Here is a 26,102-nt window from a genome sequence, read left to right on the forward strand (position 1 = left end):
CAGCCTGTGCAGGTCAGAAGGCCATATAGGTCCCTTAACTTATTAATTTCAAGTACCATACAAAAATCTTTGACTGACTTACTTTTCATACTCTGCATCCTTCATCCTGAAACAAGTGATCTCAAGAATCCGTCTTAGCTCATGCCGCTGTATTTGTCCTGTTCGGTTATAGTCAAAAAGTCTACAGGTCTTGATGATGCTTTTCAAATTCTTTGAAATCTATAAATTAAACAAGAAACAAATACTGATGCAACCTGAAACACAGGCACTGGACAGGTTTGTTAATATAAAAAATGGCATTTTATACCTTTTCCAACAATGCAAAAAAAAACAAAAACAAAAAAACAACCTTTTTGAGCACAGTGGGAAGTGTTACAAAATGACTATAAGACATGAATACTGTGCAGTTACTGGATGTTTTGAAGGCAATTTCCTCAGTAAATGGTGTTAGTAAAGTTAAAAAAATTTTAGGCAAAGTAATGAGTTTCAAATACAACTCATTCCTTTTAAGCAGTAGATAAAATATATCTTCCGCCAGTTACTGAAACCTAGAGATTTGCTAGAAACCAAATACTGCAAGATTGTGTATTTATGTATATAAGTCATTCACTCATGCAATTTTACAATTAATGTGTAGACAGCTTGCTAATGTATTACTTTAATCAGTTACTTAACACTATAACTCTAAAGTAATAATTCAGTTTCATGGGTATTTATGTGTGGAAGTGGAGAAAGGGATAAAGGGAATTTGGACGCAGACATCTTAGTTTTCAACAGAATAGAGCAAGAGTCAGGCTAACTCTAACTTTAATAACGTGAGACTTCAAGGCAGGGCCTGAGCGAGTGGGAAGTGAGTGGGAAAAACTGTAATAGATACTGTTTTTTGACCTTGTGTTAGATAAGAACGGAATACAGACTGTAGCAGGAACTGCTGAGAAAAGTAAGATATCAGAAGGAAGAAGGAATATCAGAAGACACAAGATGTGATTGTTGATCATTATTGTCTGTAACAAAAGGTATAAACGCTTGCCCTAATTGTTTATCTAGCAGAGACCTGCCTGGGATGGGGGAACCCCTGTCCGGGATGGGGGAACCCCTGTCCGGGTGTACTCTCCCCTTGCAAGTGTCAGGAAAATAAACTGTCTCTGACATGTTGCAAACAACCTATGAGAGAAGACTCTGTTTTCTTCCACATATGTTTATTATAAATCAACAAATGATTAGTGTTCTGAATAAAGTGGAGTGAACCTCTTTTTTATTCAATTCAAATATTTACCAAAAATAAGGGGGTATGTTTGAGGGCAAAAAAAAGAAAACATGGGGTTTTGCTAGTGAAGGTGGTGACATTTACAACTGCAGTCCTTTCCTCTGACCCTGTTAAAAATCTGTGCAAGTCTGAACCTGAAAATGCAGTCATACATTAAAACATGACATTGTGGGGTTCCGAGCTTACTGTTTTTCAATTACTTCTATGTTGAATTTTGCTCAGTTTACAAGTAAGAAAAGTTTGCTTAAAAATACTGCTCTTTTTAACTACTGTTCCTAAAAATTCAAGCTGGGAATTGAAAGTCAAGTTGTGTTCTTTCTGGTTCACACAATAGGAGCAACAATAAAGATTCTACAACTGGAACTAAACTGCCTGTTCTGATGAAGGTACATGAGCCAAAATAGAATCCTGTAGGCTATGCAGTGCTAGTAAGAGTATAAAGTAGCAAAACCTTGGGTGAAATCCTGCTCCCATTGAAGTCAATAGGAGCTTTGCCATTGTGAACTCCTTATTCCCACTGCTGAGCAGTTAATCCCAAGCATAGTTTATCTGACTGCAATGGCACAATCTATGGTTATACCTGCCCACCAATGTAAGTAAAGGGCCCACAATCTAGTCCAAAGTAAGCAGAATTGAGGCATACAGTCAGGTTATGACTGTTCCTTGGCAGGTGTGCACAGACCAGGATGACAGAAGGGAACAGTTTTTTTTTGTTTTGGATGCGGAGAAGGAGGAAGGAAAGCTGGTTTTACTCATAAAAAATTGCCTTTTGCTACTATGAACGGTTAAGACAACACAATAAAGTTCTAATATCAACAGGACTGGCAAAAAGGCAGAAATTTCCCAGTTTCACTGGAATGGGAAAACATTTCCACACATCTAGTCCCACACAACCTCAAGGTTTTCATAAGAAAGACTATTTATTAACATTTGATATCTTTTGGTAATCAGATTTTGTTAAAGAGGATCACTGTACGGTTAAAGAATCAAGCTTTAAATACTTCAATCCCCCCCGAATCAGAGATTCATTTCCTAGAAGGCTGAACTCAAATTTTCATCCTTATAAGTCAAATTGAGTACCATGCAGTTTACTACTGTGGCACTCTGTACCTCAAAGCAGCACCCTGGAAACCCCATATTCACTACTGTCATGATATGTTTTGTACAATGTATGCCTTGTGAGGTATCATTTTAAAGCTCATGATCTGCTGAAACCCGTTGTTCTGTCAAAATATGTATATCATTAGTGTTTATGAAGTGATGAGATTTTGCTGTATGGTTGTTATTGAAATATGTTGTAAATTTGGGAGTCGTCCATTGTTAGTTCTCCAGTGACAACAAAGGTGGTGATCCATACCCAGGCTGACATTTTAAACAACCATTAATCAGCAGGGGAGTTGTACACAAGAGATTTGCAATTCTGTAAGAGAAACACCACACAATGGGGATTGCTCAACCCTGTGACTCAGCAAGCCCCACCAGGCATGCCTGGGCTAGTTTCCTTCCAGGGACATGGATTAAGAGTATAAAATAAGGGTCAGTGGTATCAGGAGGGCACCTTTCTCCTCCCCACCTACACTGGAAGCAACAAGAATGCAGGGAAAACAAATAACTGAACTGAGGAGACTGTTCCCAGACTTAAAGGGAAAGCCTGTCTATTAAGGACTGTAACCTACCTGCAATATCCAGTGGGGTGAGAAAAACTGCTTGATCCAAATATTGTTCAGTCTAATACAGTGGTTCTCAAACTTTTGTACTGGTGACCCCTTTCACATAGCAAGCCTCTGAGTGTGACCCCCCCTTATAAATTCTATTATAAATGCTGGAGGTAAAGCGAGGTTTGGGATGGAGGCTGACAGCTTGCAACCCCCCATGTAATAACCTTGCAACCCCCTAAGGGGTCCCGATCCCCAGTTTGAGAACCCCTGGTCTAATAAAGTCTAGGATTTAGACTGCATGCTTACCTTTTATTTTCTTTGGTGACTATCTCTGACTTCTTGTGCTTACCACTTATAATCACTTAAAATCGATCTTTCTGTAGTTAATAAACCTGTTTTATATTTTACCTAAAACAGTGTGTTTTGGATGAAGTGCTTGGGAAATCTCAGCTCAGGTTACAAAGGCTAGTTTGTATCCTCTCCACATCAAGGGAGGGGCAGACTGGGAATGAATTTATACAGGTCAGGCTTCTGACCAGGGCAAGACAGTACAGTTCTGTGGTGCAAGGCTGGGGGCTTGGGAGATTTGCTGGTGCCATTCTCTATGTGATTCGTGAGTGGCTCCGGGAGCACTCGTGCAATTTAGCTGGATGTGGGGCTGTTGTACTGAGTGATAAACAGCAAACCCCCCAGGTGCTGTTGTCACTAGCAAAGCATTGTGAGAGAGAGCCCGGGCTGGAGAGATAAGGGGGCATAACAGTACCCCAGTTCCAGGCTGTACCCCAGGGATCCTGTCACAACTACATAAAGATATTTCAGCTGATCATTGAACATGATCAGCTGTTTCAACATTAGAAACGTTAGTCCTGTTTGCTCTCAATAGACATGAATGAGTTAATCACACTTTTCATTACAGTAGGACCTTGTCTTGGTGTCTGGCCATATTGTCCTCTCTTACTACCGTTGTGTGCCAGTTGGCTACTAAGTTCCACCTCAGAAGTAACTGCATTTCAGCAGTGTTACAAGAAGGCAGTTTGTGTAGCACTGGGGGATCCCTCAGGCTCAAAAAAATAGGTGTTTAAAGTATTTTCTTACACTTTGATGTGTAAAGAAAATTCAGTGCAAATCACATCCAGCACCAGACACAGGGAGTTCTAAATACAGTTTTTATGCAGACCACAGATTACCCTTCAAAGACTGAAGTACTCTACCTCCAACTACGAGGCTATCCACGCAACTGTATTTTGCTAGCAACATAATTATTAATGATCCCCATACTTCACACAACATATGCATTCCAAAGAGAGCCTGCACCCATGGATCTGAGCTTGTGGGGTACCACCTACATAATAATCTCCTTCCTGCTCCCTTATTCTGTAGAATCCTCTCTGCATAGAGAACACAAAGTTTCACTTCTGAATGTTTGACACAGGGCCGCCCAGAGGGGGGGGGGCAAAGGGGGCAATTTGCCCCGGGCCCCGGGCTCCGCAGGGGCCCCCAAGAGAACAGCTGAGGCTCCCGCCTCCGCCACTCTCCTGGAGCCCTAGCACATCAAGCGCTGTCCTCAGACAGCGCCGCAGCGTGTCTCCGGCGGGGCCCCTGAGCCCCGCCCTGCTCAGAGCCTCGTGGTGAGGGGGCGGGGCTGGGAGCTCCAGGCTGAGCTCAGCTCCCTCCGCTCAGCGTGGAGCTCCCAGCCCCGCCCCCTCACCACGCGGCTCGGAGCAGGACAGAGCTCAGGCCCCGCTGGACACACGCTGCGGCTGTCGGGCGAGGCGCTGAGACTCAGGGTGAGGAGGGAGCCGGGGGTAAGAGGCTGGGGCTGGGGCCGGGGGGGTTGGATTGTGGGTGTTCTGGGGGGGGTGGATAGGGTCAGGGCCGCCCAGAGGGGGCGGGGCAAGAGGGCGCAGGAGCTTCTTCGCTCCCGGTCTTCGCCGGCGGGGGGTCCTTCTGCTCCGGGGCGGAAGGACCCCCCAGTGGCGAATTACCGCTGAAGCGGGACCCGCCGCCGACGTGCAGCCCGGTCTTCGGCGGTAATTCGGAGGCGGGGGGCCCTTCCGTTCCAGGACCCGCTGCCGAAGTGCCCCAAAGACGCCCCCTCCGCCAAATTACCGCCGAAGACCGGACTGCACTTCGGCGGCGGGTCCCGCTTCAGCGGTAATTCGGCGGCGGGGGGCTCCCGCCGCGGGTCTTCGGGGCACTTCAGCGGCGGGTCCCGGAACGGAAGGGCCCCCTGCCGCCGAAGACCCCGGGCCCCCGGAATCCTCTGGGCGGCCCTGGTTTGACAGGGCAAGCAGGGGAAGGTGGAGAGGGTTCACTGGTCTGCACTGCATCACTACATTCTCCCCACCCCAAACCCTCTGATTCTGTCCATACTAGCTTACATGGCCTTCCCACCATGTGGTGTGGAACAACCCTGAAAGGGATTTCAGGGGAATCCACAGGACAAGTGAGCCACCTATAGCACAATTCATAGAGGAATCATGTTGTTCAAGGGAGGCAAAATGATGGAGTGGGGAGGCAAGAGACCTATGTGCAGATTTGCTGAGATTCCCTTGCATAGCTTGGGGGATATAGGGAGGGAGGAGTCTGACACCCACGGCTTCTGCAGGTAGCAAAAGCTGCTCCCCACTTTTAAGAGAATCTGAAGGAAATTCTGCAAGTGTAAACTAACAGTTGCTGCTCCTCTTCATAGCAGACACCCTAGTAATGTAGGGAGTACTGCAAGTACTGAACTATTTATCTGAAGTAAAAATGGCAAAAATTTAAGGGTAGCAACTGTTCATTCTACAAAACTATACGCTGAAGAATGAGTCGATGGCAGGACTGGGATTTAAATCCAGGTCTCCTGACTGCCAACCCACTATTCAAACCAGCAGAACATTCTGCCTCTCTCATTTTAGTGAAAATGCGTCAAAAATCCCACCATCACGTTGTCATTCTTGGTGGCAAAAGACTGAGAAGTCAGTTGTGCCTTTAAGTCACAGTCTGCAGCAGGGATAACTTGGAAGCACACTGCCTCTGCAGCAGTTCCCAGAGAAGCACAGCTTGTGCATCACACTTTTACAGGGTGCAAGATGTGCTTTCCTCCACACAAGGCAAAGTCTGCTGGTCTGTACAGGGCAAGAAAGGGAGAAAGGCCATAACCTTTCCATTTCCACAGCCCTTCTGGGGAGGCTACCATTGCTGGACTGAAGCAATCCTGGCTCCTGGCATCCTCTTTCCCTCAGCGGGCACACACATGCAGGAATTCTCACATTCTACCCTGGAATGGGCTTGGAGAATGAACCACCTTCTCATCCCTACAGGGTAGCCTCTCCAGAGCAGGGTACCAGGTATATAGGAAGGGCAGGGTGAACAAGCTTTCACACCCAGAGCTCAATCTGGTGCCTGTGCTGTAGACAAACAGAAAACTTCAGCCTGCAAGGCTATCAATCCAGCACATTTCATGCACACTTTTTTTTTTTGCTTTGTTTAAAAAAAAAAAGGAAAAATAAATGCATGAAAAAATATTCCTCATGCAATAAACACATCAATGCTCATTTTCCCTATATTCTACTTTGGGCCATTTTGTGTAAAATCTTTAATTAAAGTTTTTCTTTGAAATTGTCATCATCAAACCAGAAGAAAGAAAGTAAAAAACGGAAGGACACAGCTGTGCATATATGAAGTGCTATTCAGTACCAAATGAATTGGAACAAAATAAGTATCGTGACTGTTATGCTCTTAGTTTTGGCTCTGTATTCTCAGTAGCACAGTCTAACTTGTCACTTTATATTGATTCCATCTGTTTACACTCTGCAGAGTATTGGCTTCCTACGGTGAACATTTCCTATTTACCAGCTGGTAGAGATAGGCCAAACCAGATAGAAAAGAATTAGACTATTTTCAGAGCCTCATAAACATAAAATCAAAAATTTGGGGGGGAAGGGAAGTAGGAAAGTGGGGAGTGAGGAAGAGATACTGGGCCTAATTCTCATGTATAAAGCCCTTTATACATTCTAGCAATTCAGAGGGACCTTAAAATTAGTGTAATATATTTATGCGCACTTTAAGGCCTCTTTACACCACCACAATTTACTGGGGTGTAAAGGCAGCTTAGTGTAAATCAGGCTCAGTATGTTGCTTACCTTTAGAGACACTAGCAGTTTAGGTCCAAAACTAAGGATTAGTTAGTATGAATACTTATGCACAAACATCTCCATACAACAGCTAGAAGTGAAATCCCTAAATGTAAACCCTGATGCATAAGTGCATTATGGAGCCATCATTGTACTCTCACGAGCCTTCTTATAAATTTGCTTTTTCTAGTGGTTGGTTCTCTTCTTTTTCTTTGTTGCTGCCGCTAGCTCCTCAGGTGAATATTTTTGCTGCTTTTGTTGAAAGCTGTTTCAGGTGGCCAGTCTTACCTGAATCTAACTTGTTTTTTAATGTTTGGAGACACTTCACTGTTTGAATCAACATTTCCTTCCTTGCTTTTTTGTGCTTTTGGATAAGTAATCAAGGAGAAAATCCTGCCCCTGACTCTGAGGCTATGGAGGCTCTCTTAGCAGCAAACCCAGTGAACTTCCATTGTGCAAAGGGACCCCTTTCCCTTTGTGCAGTGCTTTGACTCTCTGTATTCTCAGGATTTGGGTACAGGGGGTGAGTAACCCTATGGGGCACAGAGCTCTGCTCTGCTGGAGCATCCAGTGCAGTAGTATGCAGACAGTGCATAGAGTGGGCAGGGGAGGGGAAGGACCAGAAGATCTTCTGCTATACAAACCCACTAGTCTTCCCCTTCCCACAGTGAGGGGAGCGCAGATAGGACTGCACAGGCTACTCCAGCCACTGGGCTGTCTTAACTTCTTCAGATTGGCTCTTAAGCCACTCACTAAGTAGACGGAGATGATTCATTTTCTTCATCTTTATATACATCTGCTTAGCATCTGGCCAGCTTCCTGTGCTGAGTACTGTATTTAGGATGTGCCACAAAAAATCCAGAATATAATGGCCATTCTCCCCATATGGTATTACTTCCCTCCCATAGTCAAGTCTTCACCAACTCTTCTGATACTGGCCTATTGGAAAACTGTTATTGCAAGTGGCTAGAAAGAAAAGAATCCCATGTTCAGATCTAGCTTCATAGCTTTGATCTTGCATTTGAAATATTCCAAATCTTTTCCTAGCTTTTCTTTGCCGTTCTAAATATTTAAGAATTATTATGAAAGTGGCAAGGCTTACTTATGGCAAATAAAAGTGGTGACTTATGTCACAAAATCACTTGGACTAGATGGGACATCAAGTAGGTCATGTAGTCCATCTTCTTGCACTGTAGCTGCATGTATTTTATTATAACAACACTCTGCACTTCTATAGAATCTTCCAACTGAGTATCTCAAAGTGTTTTCCAAGCATGAGTCTAACCCTTGTGAGGTGAGAATTATTATCCTCTATTTTACAGATAAAGAAAAAATGGCATTAAAGACCCAATTTTTAGAAATGTGTGTGCACAATTTCCCACACTATCACAGTAATTAACACAAACATGTCCCTGTTAGATGGATGAAGGGCATTTTGGAGGAGCAGAGTAAAGTGTGGTTTGGGAATAATCAATGTGCCATTTTACATGTGAATATTTATTCAAGAGATTGTATGAATGAAGTGTATCTGAACATTTATTTATTTTGCTGGTTAATTTCCATAGTTTGAAATACTTGGGGTTTTTAACTAATATAAATCTAATATAATATACTAATAGTAATATATATGTAGCAGTAACCTTACTTTTAAGTTGATAGCCTTTTCTATTAATGTACTTAAATATACATATCACTGCTGTTTCAGAATGTCCTTAAAAAAATAACACAGAACCTGGGAAATTAAGTGTACCAGAACACTAATTAGGACTTTGGGGGATATTTTCAATTAATAATTTTTGTAATAAGAAGATATCTAAGCTGTTTCTTTTGTGATATGACATACTCAACATGAAAATGTAAATGTTACTCTCCAGTTAGTTGCACATAGCCAAATGAATAAAAGCTATGACATTAATAATAACTATATTCATCTATGATTGATAGGCTTTTCTGCAGTGAGGAAAGATTGTCTTGGGTACAATCTGTCCTAACAGCTCTGTGATATGTTAATATTTTACTCAGACTAGAGAAAAGATATATTCAGATGTCCACCATATATGAGGGGCTGAGGATGCTACTGCAGCCTTGAGGTTGCAACAGAAGCTGTAAAATAGGAAGGATTTTATTGTCTCCTCCCAATATATGTGCCAAGCCTGTGCCAAACAGTGTAGGAAGCAGGATTTGCATGAGGTTATGTCCTAGGATGCTTTTTTGCTCACATAAAAATCTTGGGGTGTGGTGGGACATGACACATGATGCTCCAGAGGGCATAGAACATTCTTCTGGTGAGCTCTGCACCATGGCAAATATTTGCTATGATCTCTGGTTGGCTTAACTGATGTCCAAGTATAATAAAAGATTACTACATTGATGCTGGATATTTTTTACTCCATCAGAGAAAAATCTATTTTACACTTAGCCATTTCACTATTACCTGAATCATCAGAAGAAGGTACTAGAGTTTTATTCATACAACATGGTGCCAGAGATCTTAGGCTGGATTCTCCACAGCCTGCCCCTTGTGTTGCCATCATGCAAAGTGAAGGGCCTAAAATGCTGTTGTTCTGACTTGGTAGCATTTTTTTTTACCAACTTTGCATAAATTTAACTGATTACCCAAGATGCACTAAAGTGAAGCATCAAGCCCCTTAAATGAATCCGGCCTTTTATTCAAGCAAGCAACATCTAGAACTAAGAGTACCAGTACCATTTATGAAGTGCCAGAACTTAACTTATAAAGTAAATAACCATTTTAGCAATCATTTTCTGTTACTATCCACCCATACGGTACCTTTTCCTTTAAGAGGGATTCCAGCTGACTCAATGTCATGGTTTGGCTGCCTTGGCTATCATTCCATCTAAAAATAAATAATATTAACAAAAGGATTAGACATAAGGCAAATGCATTACATTACTGTTGTAAACCAACAATGGCCCAATTATTGTTATCAGTGAGGGTTTTGCCTAAGTATGGAATGAGTAAAGACTGCAGGAATGGGCCTCCACGGTGATCCTGCACAGGGCTCTGGACCCGGCTGCACTGCCCTGCTGCACTGGCACAAAGTGTCACTGAATCTGGTGGATCCAGCTCCCAGACGATCTCCCCGTGCAAGTGGATTCTTGAGCAATGTAGAGACATTGTAGCTCCTACACCTTGCACACCATGGCTGACAATGTGGAGGATGTGGCTGGAGGACAATAGCATAGCTTCCCAGTGCCTAAGCAATCCCCAGCTCTTTTCACAGCCACTGGGGCCATTGGCAGCTGATACTGATGCATGGCTGGACCAGGGAACAAGACTGACACACAAAGGAGTCCTCGAATCAGGTGAGTACAAAGGACACTCTCAATGCCCAGCTGCATCAAGTGCTCCTCAGCCATAAATGAGGATCTAGCCCTTTGCATTTATAAGATCATTGTCAATGATCTTTTAACTTGTGAGATCTTTTAGAAAAAGAATGGCCCTACTCTCACCCATTTACTTACATCAAAACCACAGACCAAGTCATTTTCACAGTTAACAATTAACATGTTTTATTTTTCTCAACGAATCTGACAGATTCTAAATTCCTGTTTTCCCAGGCTCTTCCCCTAACTAAGGGCTTGACCCTGAAAACACTTATGTAAGAAAGTACTCGTGTGTATCTGCAGGATTGAGCGCTAAAGACCAAATTCTGCCCTGACTTACAGCCCACTGGGTTCACTGAAATTGTGTGGGCTTTAAATCCGGGCAGAAACCAGCCCTAAGCTCCCTCTTACAAAATTTTCTCTGGAAAAACAGCACCTGCACTGCCCTCCTGTGGCAAACTCCTGTAAATTAAGCTACAACTATCCCACATTTATTTTTGCTTCACATCATTTTCTGACTTACATTGTGTATAGTTTTAATACATGTCTACAAGTATGTGGTTGGTCAAAATGCAGCATTTTATAATTATAGATTTGATTCTGTTCTCTTTAACCAGTATAAACCAAGAGTTTATGAACCAAACTCATTCTGATTCCATGTGAAAGTGAGAGGAAAATCAGGCCTCACATGTTTAACCTATTCATTATTTTTTCCATGATATGAAAAGGGATTAAGTTTTCATTTTGTGCATGATCCTTCATTCTCTATTTAATTATTTTTTGCTAATTAATCACAAGCTTTGCAAAGCTCCTTTGTTTTTCTGGAAGATAACAGCCTTAAATTTCCTCCTCCCATTTTCTGCCTCCCTTCCTCTCCTCCTCTCCCTTCCTCCTGTTTCCTTTCAGTGGACTACTCCCACTATTGTTTCCCCCTCATTCTCTGGGAGGTTTGTTAACTTTACACTTGACGGTAAAAAAGCTGGGTCAGAATCTGTAGAATAATTTCTAAGGCAACTGTCTGTCAGAGCCTGGATCATCTGCTCCCACAGTCAAACCTGCAGGAGAGGGAATCTATGAAAGGAAATCTCCATGAGGATTCCATTGCAGAGTCCCTACTCGGTAGGGTGACCAGACGTCCCGATTTTATCGGGACTGTCCCGATATTTGCTTGTTTGTCCCGCATCCCGACCCATGTGCGGTCGGGACACTGGACAAACAAGCAATTTTGCCCTCCCGGAGGGACTTTCCCCCCCCCGCCCTGACTCCACCCCCTCCTTCCCCTACAGGGGCGAGGAGCCGGCCGGGGTCCCCCCCAAGCCGATAAACTTTACATGGCCCGCTCGCGCGGCCCTGAGCCACTCTCCCCCTCCGCTGCCGGGGTCCGGAGCCCCGCGCCTCTCCCGCTCGGCTGCGCTCCAGGTGCGGCTCCTTCCCGGCGGGGTGGCGGGACATGCCGCATGTGCTTGGGGCCGCGGGGAGGGCAACGGCCGCGGTGCGGCCGGGGCCTGCTAATTTCCCCGGCCCCTGCGAAACGGCTTTTTGGCTCCACCCCCGCATCCCGATATTTCATTTCTATGATCTGGTCACCCTACTACCCGGTCATCCCAGAAGGGGGAGGAAAGGGGAAGGAAGGGGAGGGAGGTTAAATTATATAGTGCTTTTGGAGCAAAGCTAAAAGGTAAATGTAGGATTAGTTTTACTGTATAATATACAGTATGGTACTCAGAGAATGCTTTGCATTATACCTCTCAGATGTTCCTCATGTAAAGGGAAGGCACTCATTTTAATCCCAAAGTTACCTACCTACCACACAAAATTGGTACCTCCACACTTTTATTGCTGAAAGTGATTTATATCAGAAGTAAAGGAGGATTTAAAATTGAAGCTCCAGAGAGGAGAAAGTTACTCACCTTGTGTAGTAACAGCTTCTTCGAGAGATGTCCTTGTGGGTGCTCCACTTCAGGTGAAGGTATGTCCCTGCGCCTTTGCTTAGAGAGTTTTGCAGCAGTGTTTGTATGGGTCACGCGCACGCAGTGCCTACCTCACATGCTGTTGGTGCCTCAATAGCGCACGTGACCCAGACTCCTCAGTTCCTTCTGTACCCTGGAACCTGCTCCAAACTCTGAAGTAGAGGGGAGGAGAGTGGGTAGTGGAGCACCCAGAGGGACACTCATCTTGAAGAACCTCAGTTACTGCACCAGGTGAGTAACCTTCTCTTCTAGAGAGAGATGTCCCTGTAGGTCTTCCACTCCAGATGACTGAAGAGCAGTGCCGACCTCAGACAGTAGGGGCTTCGGAGTTGGTAAAATAGCCATTCATAGTACAACTTGACCAAGTCAAGTATTCACCTGAGGACCTTGCATAACAGCATAATGTTTAGCAAAGGTGTGTTCAGAGGCCCAGAGGGCAGCTTTGCAAATGTCTATAAGGGGAACATTGTTTAGAAATGCCACTGCCATCAATACTGATCTGGTAAAGTGCATCTTGATTCCCGCTGGAGGTTGTATGCCTCTTAATTGAGAGCATAGGTGAATGCATCAGGATATCCATTTAGATATTCTTTGAATGGATATGGAGTTACCCTTAGAGCATGCTGTGATAGAGATAAAAAGTTTTAGTGAGACTCTAAATGGCTTGGTCCTGTCAAGGTAAAAAGACAATGCTCTCCTAATGTCAAGGGTGTGCATTGTGGCTTCAAAAGTGTTGGTGTGTGGTTTAGGAAAGGAAGTAGGTAGTTGTATTGGTTGATTGATGTGAAGGACAAATATACTTTGGGAAGGATTTGGGATGGGTTGGCAAAGTGACTCTATCTTTAAAAAAGATAGTATATGGTGGGTCTGCCAGGAGCACCCCGATTTCTCCCACACGTCTAGATGATGTGATTGCTATTAGAAACGCCACTTTCACGGACAGGTGTAGTAGGAAGCAGGTTGCTAAAGGTTTGAACAGTTTATGCATCAGGGCTGTTAGGACCAAGTTTAAGTCCCATGGTTGCATGGGTGGTCTCATGTCCGGACAGAAAGTTTGGATACTCTTAAGGAATCGCTTTGTGATACAGTGAGCAAAGATTGTAGTGTCACCAATTTTGACACTAGTGTCACTTTATTGAGCTGAGGGAAAGACTGGATTGTTTCAGTTCCGGGAGGTAGTCCAACATAATTGGAAGAGGTGCAAATGCTGCAATGGTTTGTCTGGTGGGACACCATATAGTAAATCTCCTCCATTTGTGGAGATAGGTGTTATGTGTAGTATGTTATCTACTGTGTAGCGGCACTCTCTGGACCTACTCAGAGCAATTTAGCTCATCATTAGAGAACTGTGGAGGAGCCATGCCTTGAGATGTAGCATCTTCATGTTGGGGTGTTGTAGTTGGCGCTCCCGTTGGGTTAATAGGTCTGTCTGTAGAGGGAGTGTGATTGGGGTATGTGCGGACATCCATGTTACGTACGGATACCACGCTTGTCTCGGCCGTGTGGAGGCTGTTAAGATTACTGAAGCCCTCTTGGTCCTTATCGTCAGTACCACTCTCGATAGTAATGGTATCAGTGGGAATGCGTATAAAAGGTCTGAGTTCCAAGCGATCATGAACACATCCCCCATCGATTCTCCAGACTGGACCTGAGCAGAATTTGGGGCATTTTGTGTTGCATGCTGTCATGAAAAGGTCCATTTGTGGGTAACCCCAAGTTTGGAATATGTCTTCCAGGATGGCATTGTTTAACTCCCATTCGTGATCCAGGAGAAAACATCTGCTGAGCTCATCTGCCGTGGTGTTCTGGCATCCGGGTAGGTAGGAGGCTGAGATATGGATATTGTGCTGGATGCACCAATTCCAGAGTCTCATAGCCTCGGTACATAGTGAATGCAAGACTTCAAATTTCCTTATCCGAGGAAGGCGGTTGGGACACTGCTAGTGGTAGAAGGCATCATTGTTGTGGTCTCTGTTTCTGTCATTGCTGCTGTTGTTCCTTGTATGGCCTTTCATGTTGCTGTGTGTATGCTGGTGTAGCAGGGTGGATCCCCTGCTCCTGCTGTGAGGGGTTTAAAAGTGGCCTGGCAGGGCTTGAGAGCGGCTGCTCTCAAGGCTGGGCTGATTAAGGAAGTGACTGCAGGTGAGGCCACGCCCCAAACTGAGCGACAGCTGGCCCCTATAAAAGGCCAGGGAAGCCAGAAGCTCAGACAGTCTCTCTTGGCCTTCAGAGAGAGAAGGGCCTGGCTGCAGGGAGCTAGAGACTGGGTACCTAAGTGAAGCAGGGCTGGGGAAAGGCTGAGGAGCTGGGGAGCTCCAGCCTAGAAGGCTGCGGCCTAGTGAAGGGCCAACAGGTACTGGGAGTTGCAGAGGGCAGCCCAGGGGTAGGCCAAGGCAGCAGGTCCAAACCCAACCTTGCCAGTGATGAACGGGCTGATACTGCAGTCTGCCCCAGGACATGGGGCTAGAGAATGACTGGCAGTAGCCAATACTGAGGCAAGGTGGGGATAGAGGGTGGGGGTTCCCCAAGGAGGGGAGACCCTAAGAGAAAGGGGTTACTGCTAGGGGGCAGCACCCCATGTAAGAGGGCACCGGGTCCAGGGAGGGACACGGGGGGCCTGAAGACAGGTGGATCACCGGCCTGCAGAGGGCGCTCTGGACTGGAACTGAGCTAATTCCCGGAGTCACCAGCAGGAGGCGCAGCGGGGGTGAGTCCGACCCGTCTACAGCTGGGTATCTAGGGCACTCATACGGTTGATATGTGTATTGTCTCCTTCTTGTGGCAGGGGTATGGATGCCAAGGGACCGAAGGGTAGCCCATGAATCTTTCCTGTTGTGCAGCAGTTCATTGGTTTTGGCTGCAAACAGTTTTTCTCCATCAAAAGGGAGATCTTCAACAGTATTTTGTATCTCCCGTGGTAATGAGGAAGAATTGAACCAGGAGGCTCAGTGCATGACTGAGGCCGTAGCGGTGGACCTGGCAGCCATGTCAGCAGCATCCAGTGAGGACTGTAGAGCCATGCATGAGATCATCTGCCCTTCAGAAACCAGAGCTTTGAATTGTTGTCTCTTTTCCTCATTAATTTCATTAATAAATTCCATAAATTTACCATAATTCCTGTGGTCCTATTTGGCAAGTAATGCCGCATAATTTGCCACTCTGAATTGTAGCATAGACTAAAAGTATACTTTGCGGCCAAATAGGTCCAGTATCTTACTCTCCACCAAAAATGTTGTTTACTCCTTTGGTTGGCCGCTTCCATAACCAGTGAATTGGGTGCTGAGTGTGTGAAAAGAAATTCGGATCCCTTGAAGGGAGCGTAATATTTTCGATCTGCTCTCTTGCAGGTTGGGGGTATTGTGGCTGGAATTTACCACACCATCTTGGAAGGTTCCATGATAGCCCCGTTGATTGGTAATGCTATCTGGGAGGAGGCTGATGTCTATAAGATGTCAGTTAACTCATGCTGAGTTTCTGGCACTTCCTCCAGAGCGATCTTAAGCTCATTAGCCATTCTTTTGCATAAGTCCTGAAAGTGGGTAAAATCATCTGCTGTGGTTGATGGTGGAGGCAAAATAGCCTCATCTGGTGAGGAAAATGAGTTGTTATTGGTTGACGAGGTGTCAGGAGCAGTGCCCTCTACCTATTGCACCATGGGCTCTTCTCGTGTTTCCAACACTACAGACTGTGAAGGTGGAGGTGGAGATCTGGTGTCGTCCCTACGTGGACTGGGGTGGCTGCTATGGTGTCTTCTATAAGACTTCCAGGGACTCCAGTATGGCCAATGACCTGGGAAGGGCATGGGTGGTCCCATTCATGGGTGGCCATACTAAGGTGGTATATCGTGAGAATATGAGGACTATGATCTTAATGGTCCGGCAGCAATAAGTGTCTTAATCGGGGAAGAATGGTGTGGGGAGAATGCCCCTTCAATCTCATCATCTCCATCACCGGAAAACTGTGATGGTATCGGAGACAGCTGACGATGCGGTACTGACACCACCGGTGAGACATCAGTGCCCAATAAAAGAGATTCTGGAGTTGGGGAGACAAACAAATCTTTCTGCTGCATGAAAAGGCACTATGCCGAGAGCATCGGTGCCAGGGGGCAGGGTGCCAATTGCACTGAGCTGAGTCGGTGCCCGAGTAACTTGTGTCAGCACTGTCACGCTAGGCGCATTCATCTGTGGCACAGGAATAAGAGCGGTTGTCAGTACTGTCTCCTTTGGCGCTACTGACGGTGCCATGGTGGAGACAGGCAGCTTAAAGCCATTAGCCTTGGCACCGGAGCAGTGGGTACTGGCGGCGGCCACTGCACGGACAGCACTGGAGGTGCCTGGAGCATCGTAGGTGCTGAGCTGCGGAGCAGTTGGCACCGATGAAGCTGATTAGGTTGGTGACCATTTTGAGGTGATGTGCTCTTTATGAGGCGAGAAAGCTGGCTGCTTTTTTGCCAGTTTCTTGTCCCTAGAGAATCTTGGCGTTGAGAAGACCGGTGACCTCTGCCGAGAAGAGGGTTCCTGCAGGGCCGCCCAGAGGATTCAGGGGACCTAGGGTCTTCGGCAGCAGGGGGCTCCCACCGCCAAATTGCCACCGAAGACCTGGCACTTCGGCAGCGGGTCCCAGGGCGGAAGGATTCCCCCCCGCTGCAGGGTCTTCAGGGCACTTCGGCAGTGGGTCCCGGAGCATAAGGACCCCCCGCCGCCGAATTGCCGCTGAAGACCCGGAGCGAAAGAAGCTCTGGGGGCCCGGGCCCCGCAAGAGTTTTCCGGGGCCCCCAGAGCGAGTGAAGGACCCCGCTCCAGGGGCCCCGAAAAACTCTCGTGGGGGCCCCTGTGGGGCCCGGGGCCTGGTGCATATTGTCCCACTTGCCCCCCCCCCGGGCGGCCCTGGGTTCCTGCCCAGGGTTGGAGGCTGGTCTGAGTGACTTTTCCATGAGGAGGAGTTTAAGCCTCAGGTCCCTGTCTTTTAGTGCCTTAGCCTTCAGTTTATTACAATGGGCACATTTCTGGGGAATGTGGGATTCCCCCAGGCAATGGACACATTGAGAGTGTCCATCTGAGATAGGCATTGCCTCTCTGCATGTTGTGCATCTTTTAAAACCCAGTGAACCAGGCATTTTCTAACTGCATTATCGGATGTAAAATAATTTCTTTTTTACAGGGGCTGTAAGTCTAACAACTGAAACTTATCTGACTAAACTAACCTAAAACTAAAACCTAATTTACTAATTTATATAATCTGTCTAATTGAAAAACGAAGGTTTTCAATGGGACTGCTGAGCTCCATCTCAGGGCGGGGACAGTAGAGAAGAAACTGAGGAGTCTGGGTCATGCACGCACTATTGAGGTGACAAAGGCACATGAGGCAGGCACCACGCATGCGCAATCTGTACGGGCACTGCTGCAAAACTCTCCGAACAAAGGCGCAGGGATGCACCTTCACCTGGAGTGGAGTATCCGTAGGGACATCTCTCAAAGAAGAATGTTATTTACATTGAAGAAATGAATCCCACAGCATTTTAACTTTCCTGCCAGAATAATGTTTGTGAGTCCCTCAGATTGTGTCTTTGTCAAGCACTGCATCCTGCAAGTTGAGTTATATGTTTTGAGTATCCCTAAAAAATGTTAACCTCAGCTCATATCTAACTTCTCATATACTCAGTTACACTTACTACTAGTTAACAGAATATATCAATTAGGCTTGAAGCTCTATATGTTTACATTACAAGATCAATGGCCTGACAGACTACCTCCCCTCCCTTCAGTGATCATATAAGATCCCTATGGCAAATACACCAATTGTTTATATGGAAAAGCAATATTGAAAAAGTACTTAATGTTCCTGGAGCTGTTTGTAACACGATGTAACAGCTGGAAACAAAGAGAGCTAGAATCATTTAACCAGCCTGCTCTCTGCAGACCGCTAGCAAGTGATCCATGATCACAGTTTGGGAACAATAGGATTACATAATAAGAGGCTCTTACCTTCTTTGCATGTTGGCACTTTTGGCAACCCTAGTGAACTTTGCCAGGAAGTCAAGATATGGTACAGTAATTTTGCTAGTCATCGGAATCTACATTTCAATAAAAAGAGTGTTAAATAAATGAATTTCTAGATAAATCCTGTAATGAAATCTCATGGGACTAAAAAAAATCATTCACTTCCATTATTAGTTAACTACTTTATTAAAATGCAAAAATAATCTCCTCTGATAGCCTCTTGCTGGAGGATTTATCAGATATATATTGATACTATACTTGAGCCTAGACAAAAGGTGAGAAGAAATGACACGCAGTACATGCAACAAAAGAGAGGCTATCTCCTACATTTATAAGGGAAAAGGACTTAAGGATCATGTAGGTCTTTTCCTCACACTAACTCTGTGTCTATGTGTGAAAATATATCCCATCTAATCCAACCAGTGAGACAATCTTTCCCTGTGTACCACATGCATATGTAAGGTATTTCCACGTATTGATCCACATATTGCTTATTTGGTATAATCAAGGACCCTAATTACTTACATTTTAACTGAAATCAGTGCTGAATTTTCAGAGACCAATATTTTTAAAATGTGAAGATAACACCTTGTAACAGCTCAATATAAGTGAAAAATCAAACAACAAGTATGTTGGAAAGGATATAAAACCTAAAATCTGTGAAACCTTAGGACAGAAAGTCATGGCCACAGGGGTCAGGACTGGAACTCCAGAGGGCCAAAAATCCATCTTCTATTACTCATTAGCGTTACAAACCATTGGGGAGAAGGGTAAGTATGTTGAAAGCAACTAGAAACAATGGTTTGGAGGTGCATGGTATAACTCTTTGCAGTTCACTGTACGGTTCTAAATGTTGTTGTACAACAGTAAAATTACTAAACTGAAAAAAATGAGAACTTTACAGAGCTAATACCAGGAAGCAGACCCCATGGACAAAGAAGTTAAGATTTTCAAAGTCGCCTAGAGGAGTTAGCCACACAATTCCATTTGAAATTAATGGGCGTTGTATAGCTATCCCCTGGTGGGTTTTGAAAATCTCAACCAGTGTATACAACTAATGGCCTTTAAAGAATATACTCCACCCTAGCTATGGCTTAAAGGTGGTGAACAGACAACTATCCTTCCTCCCAATTATTCATTATTTTACAGTGCTCAGCTCCTTACAATATAAATAAGAACGTGTTCTACCATGACTCAAAGGGTTTTCAATCTGATCTTTCTCCAGGAATAAGACTGCATAATTTGATTAATTATCACAAAAGCTACCAATGAATTGGTTCTAAATGTTGAAATGAATTGGTTCTAAATGGAGAAATAATGCAAACGGGATCCTTTAAAAGAAATACAAATGGCCAAATCTAGTTCATTTTACTCGCATAAGTAATTCTATTGTCTTCACTAGAACTACTCACATAAGGCAAGAAGGATTTGGCCCCATCTATCATCATTTTGATAAAATCAGACCTGCTCCTGCTCCCACTGAAATGGAGAGGAAATTCTGCCATTGATGTGGATAAGAACAGCCCCCAAGTGATTATACACATGTATAACATAGCATACCTGTGCCAGCACAGAATCAAACTGTGCTTGTGTCAGAGGAAAAAGAAAGGTTTCAATCACTCTCCTGAATTCGCCTTTTGTGACTGTTAGGGTGTGATCAATATCAATTGTCTGAAATGCTTTTTTAAGTTCACCTTCTTTTTCAGCTGTCTTTTTAAGTAAAATCTGCTCAATTTCTGAGGAGGACAGTGTGGGATCTGGGACAGAGCGCACAGATGTAGCTGTAAAACATATCAGACAGTTATTAAACTCTTAAACCTGGCAAAATCAAATGTGGGGTTTTTTGCTGAGAATTCAACATAAATCAATCCATCCTCAGAGATATCACTGTAAATTAATTAACATTTGTGCGGCACATTTGAAGATCAAAAGCAATATAAAAGTGCTAAGTATTATCAAAAAAATTCCCAATGCTTTATTTATAACATTATAGCCAAGACACTGGATAACTTGGAAGATACTCTAAAAGAGCAGTTAAAGTTACAAAGTAAAACATATGTAAAGTAATTCACAATATATTTGTCCATCCCATCCCCACTAGCATTCTACCTTCAGACTTCAGCAGGGATAAAAAGACCTTGAATGTCTTTGCTTTGTATCATTTAGATGCTTTATTCAGTTATTAAACTCCTTAGTGAAGTCATCTGCCAATGATGTGTCAACACCAATTGTTTGTGTGCTGACTCCTTTGCAGATAAGCATTTTAACACACAACAGCCAGCTTGCTGTAAAAACACCCATGGGAAAGGAGGGCTGGAGAACTGGACAGCATGGTGACAAATAGTGTAATCCCTACTCAAGCAAAATTCCCTTTGACTTCAGTTAGAGCTTTGACTGAGTAAGAACTGAATAAGGACCACAGGATTTGGCCTGATATTTCTCCTGCATTTATAGGGCCAAATTCAGCTACTGATACAAATATAATACTTCCTTTGAAGACAATAGGAGCTGAGCACCCTAGTCTAAAGATTGAAGTTAGTTGTGCATTTACATTTTTCCGTACTTTTGAGGCAAGTCCTGCCATCAGTTGGCACACAATATTTCAGTTGCCTTCAATGGCAGAATATGGCCCTTTATATTATTTACACTTTACTGCAATTTCTCCTCCACACATCTTCTCTGTGACAGAGTGCTGAGAACCGCAGCTGAACTAGCACAGTTGGTCACTATAAATCCAATTAGTTCCCCTGAAGAGGGCCTGACTGAGGGAAGGGACAGATAATTACTAGATCAGTCTGGACTGGGGAAGAGCTAAGGAGCGAATTTCCCCATTAACTGCAAGAGTAGAAAAGAAGCACAGGAAAGCCATGCAAGGAAGATGAGAGAGAGAGAAAGAGAAAGAGAGAAAAACCAACCAACCAGGCCAGAGTAAAGGGAGATCTCTGCGTGGAGAGATCTCTTCCCCCTCTCATGTTTGTATAATACTGTAAATAAGAATTGTTGCACTGGACTGTCAGAGGGTGGTGTGGTGGTTAATAAAACACAAATAAAGTACACAGCAGTGGTTATAGACCAGAGATGTCGGAGCCATTTATATGAGGAGACAAGAACTGAGGGCTGTGCCCTGTCACAAGTGGGGACTTGTCCAGGAGTTGCCTTATCTGTACTGACCAAGAACCTGATGGGTGAGCCAGTGCAAAGGTTCAGCAGTCTGGGCAATGGAAGAGACATTGCAATGGCTCGTAGAACAGCAGACAGAGATACAGAAGACCCTAGAGAGAAGACCTTCCATCACCCAGAGAAACAGTGCGTGCTTGCTTGCCTGGCAGGCTGAGCAACAGAAAAGCCTACAGAATTTTATTCGAGAGCAAGCCCATGTGCCGCAGCAGCAGCAGCTAATGTGATCCTGCAGTGGGGAACAGCAACCAGACACAGGTGATAGGTGTCTGTAAGATGGGCCCTGCAAATGATCCTGACGCATTCTTGGTCAAGCTCAGGCAACTTATATGGCTGTAAAGCCAGGTCTACACTACAGACCTGTATCAGTATAACTACTTCACTCAGGGGTGTGAAAAATCCACTCCCCTGAGCAACATAGTTATACCAGCCTAACCCCCCATGTAGACAGCTCTATGTCAGTGGGAGAGCTTCTCCTGTCAACATAGCCCCCGCCTCTTGGGGAGGTGGATTAACTATGCTGATGGGAGAAGCTCTCCCACGGAGGTAGGAGCATCTTCATTAAACACTACAGTGGCCCAGCTGCATCAGTGCGGCTGTGTCGATGCAGGGTTTTAAGTGTAGACCTGCTCTAAGTAATGAGCGAGCATGGGACTATGATGTGATTAAGACAGTCATACTAGATCAGGTGGACTTATCCACAGAAAAGTTCCCTGCAAAAGTTTTGGGCCACTAGATGGACCTGGGGGAGGTTACAAGCCTAGGCATTTGCCCAAAATCTGACAGACTGGACTACCAGCTGGTTGAGGCCAGACACTCAGATTGCAAGTGAGATCATGGATGCAGTAATTCTAAAACAGTTCCTGCAGAGCATCCCTGAGAACTCCTGGTTATGGGTCAGGCAGCATCTGCTGGTCACCCTAGATTCTGTGGTCAAGCTCACAGAAGAGTTTGTGGAGGTGGATGTTCCTAGGAAAAAGGGTTGGCAGTTTAAGAGACCAGATCTTGGGAGGAGGGTTGGAGAAACCCAATCTGGAAAGGTCACAGAGAAGAAGAGGGAAGAACCTAGGGGGACTCCAGCTGGGACTCGGGGTATTGTCTGTTATTGGTGTGGACACCAAGGACACATAAAAAAAGACTGCCCTTATAGAGAATGTGGGTTTTCAGAATTCTGAGTTGGACAGGGACTCTTGGACATGGAAGGAAAAAGAAATTATCTATGGTTTCTGTAAAGGAGGGGAGAAGGTGTCAAAGGGGTCCAGTGGACACTGCCTCAGACTGTTCACTGGTAAAACAGGAATTGGTGAAGCCCCACTGGATGCTCCCAAGATCAAGGCTGTGGCTTGAATGCATCCATGGGGATAAGACACTTTGCCCTATGGCTGTTGCACCCCTGGAAGTGCAGGGGAAGCTTAACTGGAAATGGGTTGGGGTAGTGGACACGTTGTCTCACCCCATCATAGGAGCCATGGACTGCAGCTCCTCCCACTAGGGAGGAGAAGGAATAAAACATTCGGGGAAGCAAAAGGAGAAGCTAGACTAAGGCCTGGTCTACACTGGGGGAGGGTCGAACTAAGGTACGCAACTTCAGCTACGCGAATAGCGTAGCTGAAGTCGAACTACCTTAGTTCGAGTTACTTACCCGTCCTCACGGCGCGGGATCGAAGTCCGTGGCTCCCCCGTCGACTCCGCCACCGCCGTTCATGGTGGTGGAGTTCCAGAGTCGACAGGAGTGCGTTCAGAGTTTGATATATCGCATTTAGATGAGACGCGATATATCGAACTCCGAGAAGTCGATTGCTACCCGCCGATCCGGGCGGGTAGTATGGACATACCCTTAGAGGGGTTGGAAAACACTAGACAAAGTAACACAAGCCGGGGGACAGTAAAGAAAAGGGAGGCCTCCTAAAGAAAGAGGCAGAGAAAGAAGAAAACACAGAATTAGCCTTGTGGAATAAGGAGAACCCAAACTTATTGACAGGGGTTTGGCAGTTATTGGAATCCCCCTCATCCGAAAATCAGGAGGAGGACTCCAGGAGAGTAGTACCTCCACCAAAAGAATGGAGAGCCCATGGAAGGAGAAATTTTTCCACCAGAAAAGGGGGAAAGGTGTGACAGAGTGCTGAGAACCAGCAGCTGAATCAGCACTCTGGTCACTGTAAATCTAAATAGTTCCCCAGGAGAGGGCCTGATTAAAGGGTTTCTTGCACATATCATTAACAGTAATCAGTTCTGACAAAGGGAAGCTGAGCATACAAATTCACAGTGTGAAGCCACTGAAATCAATGGAGCTGTGTCAATTTATGCCAAGAGTGAATTTACCCCTGTGGCAAACCCAGGACAAATGGCTACAAAGGGAGGGGTAGTACTTAGTCCCAGGGGGTTAAAAGTCCTCTCCCAAACCACTGAGGAGAGATAACCAGGGGGAAATAAGGTTCAGCTGGAACAGGGGTTACCAGGGAACTAATTAGGTTCAGCTGGCTCCAGCTGCTGGAGACCTTTTTAAACCCTCCCTGGCATGGAAGCAGTGGGGAGAGTGAGAGAAGCAGGGAAGCTGCCAGCAAGTTAGGTGCAGCAAGGCTCTGAATCTTTGCAGCAAGGAAGGCTGCACTCTGTCCCCAGAAGGGGAGTAAACAAGCACAAGGGATTGACTGAGGGAAGGATTAGCCAGACCCTGTGCTCCCTAGAAGGGTTTGCTTTGCCCAAGCCTGTGTCTCCAAAGCTAAAAAGGACTGAGCCTGCTGAGGAGAAGAAGGTACTTTGCCACACCCCTTAAACTAAAACTTTGTGGCAAGGAAGAAGGAAAAAAGGCATGAACTGTGAATCAGGAAGCCTTAAACACCAGTAACTCTCAATATTTAATTCTTGCAAATGAGATATTCACAACTATATTAACAATTTTTATTTCATTAAAGTGACTCAGAAATCTTACTAGTATAAAATATGCATATGCTCTTTCAGGGGTAAGCATGTGATAATTTCAAGTGAGTTCCTATAGGATAAGGGGGAAGGGATAGTTCAGTGGTTTGAGCATTAGCCTACTAAACCCAGCGCTGTGAATTCAATCCTTGAGGAGGCCATTTAGGGAACTGGGGTGAAAATATGTCTGGGGATTGGTCCTGCTTTGAGCAGGGGGTTAGACTAGATGATCTGCTGAGGTCCCTTCCAACTCTGTGATACATACTTCAATTGTAACAGGATGTACATTAAATCTCTTGACACTGTCAATAGTACGTACCCAGCAGCTTTAAGATCGAGGGCTAGATGGTTGCCTGGAGTAGTGGGGAGAAAGACCCTGTGCAACTGCAATAAACCTGCATGGACTGCTGGGATGGGGAATAAAGGTGAAGCTGTGCTCCTGACACCCTTTCCCTCCCTGCAAGTAAGTGGGTAGGGAGGGGATTGGACAAGAAAGGGCCATGGTTCCATCCTTCCTATGCATCAGCCAGTACAGCTGGATAGGTGCATCCCGTGTGAGTGTAGGGAATGGGCAGGGGGAGTGTGATGCGCCCTGTAAAAGGCTGTAGCAAATTACTCCCCAAAGAGGGGAACACTGGAGATATTGTGCATCAGACAACCCTCTGAGGCACAGTGCAGCTTGCTCCGGACTGTGTCAAACAGCACACTCTAGGCCTACATGAATAACAGAACTGAGGTGGCCGAGAAGGCGATGCCAGATTCAGGCTGCTTTTGGCTTGTGGACAATATGGGGATTTCAGTTTAAAATCCTGCTGCTTATAAAATCTAAAAGTCGACAATCTGTTCGTACATGAGGCTGATTTAATTGAGCTTTGCCTGCTTCTGCATGATGATGCTCTGCCTGGTGTAGACTGTGGTCTTGCAGTAAAAATGATTCCATGAGAGCAGGGCCGTAATCCACTGAAGTCTTCTGCACTCACCACTCTGGCCATGGTACCTTGGGAATTTAAAAACACAATTATGACACTACTTTAGAACCTATGACACAAAAGGAAGGAATCTGACTGTGGCAATATGAAGAAGCATAAAAGTTGACTTAATTAAAAGAGGCCCAAGTTGCTGATGAAGATTCTGACTGACAGAGAACCAAATCTGACCACACAGATGTGGGACTCTTTTAAACTGTTCATTGGAAGTTAAATAAAGTTCATCCTATGTAGGCACTTTCAAATCTGTGTTTCAGAGCAGAAGATATAAACAGACTAAATCATGCCGTAAGTAATAAATAATTAGCTATCTGATTTTTGTAAATGGCATTAAACTATCTTGAAGGTTATGTTTATTAAAAGACTTTAAAAATAAAAACATTTGCTTGATTCTTTTTAGCTCTTTTCTAGACCACCCCCACCATGTCCCAGATAGCAAACAATTGTCCAGACTGTACAGAAGCAATTTTTGGCTGGTATCCTGCCTCTACAGCTATCAATAAAAGAAAAATTAGCCCCAAGCAAAATGTTGCTTCTTTCTTCACCCTTCAGGTGGAAAATTTCTTCTGCATTTGCTTCAAGGCCTAACGTCACCACCTGAACAACCAAATATCTGACATACTTCCAGCAGCCACCATGAAATCCACTCCTTTAAAC

At 44.9% G+C, this 26,102-nt stretch overlaps 1 protein-coding gene across 3 annotated transcripts in view; it reads right to left on the bottom strand.

Annotated features, from left to right (window-relative positions):
* EFCAB6 (EF-hand calcium binding domain 6) overlaps window positions 1-26,102 on the bottom strand; it is a 167,791-nt gene that overhangs the window by 126,005 nt on the left and 15,684 nt on the right. For all 3 annotated transcript variants that reach the window (XM_045001807.1, XM_045001808.1, XM_045001806.1), the window contains exons 2-6: window positions 25,310-25,456; window positions 19,924-20,144; window positions 18,349-18,437; window positions 9,835-9,901; window positions 83-219 (exon numbers count right to left, since the gene is read on the bottom strand). In XM_045001807.1, the coding sequence (XP_044857742.1) occupies window positions 83-219; window positions 9,835-9,901; window positions 18,349-18,437; window positions 19,924-20,144; window positions 25,310-25,451 (656 nt within the window). In that variant the 5' untranslated portion in view covers window positions 25,452-25,456. The remainder of the gene's footprint in view (window positions 1-82; window positions 220-9,834; window positions 9,902-18,348; window positions 18,438-19,923; window positions 20,145-25,309; window positions 25,457-26,102) is intronic.

The sequence above is a fragment of the Mauremys mutica genome, chromosome 1, assembly GCF_020497125.1.
Source record: "Mauremys mutica isolate MM-2020 ecotype Southern chromosome 1, ASM2049712v1, whole genome shotgun sequence".
Taxonomy (NCBI): domain Eukaryota; kingdom Metazoa; phylum Chordata; order Testudines; family Geoemydidae; genus Mauremys; species Mauremys mutica.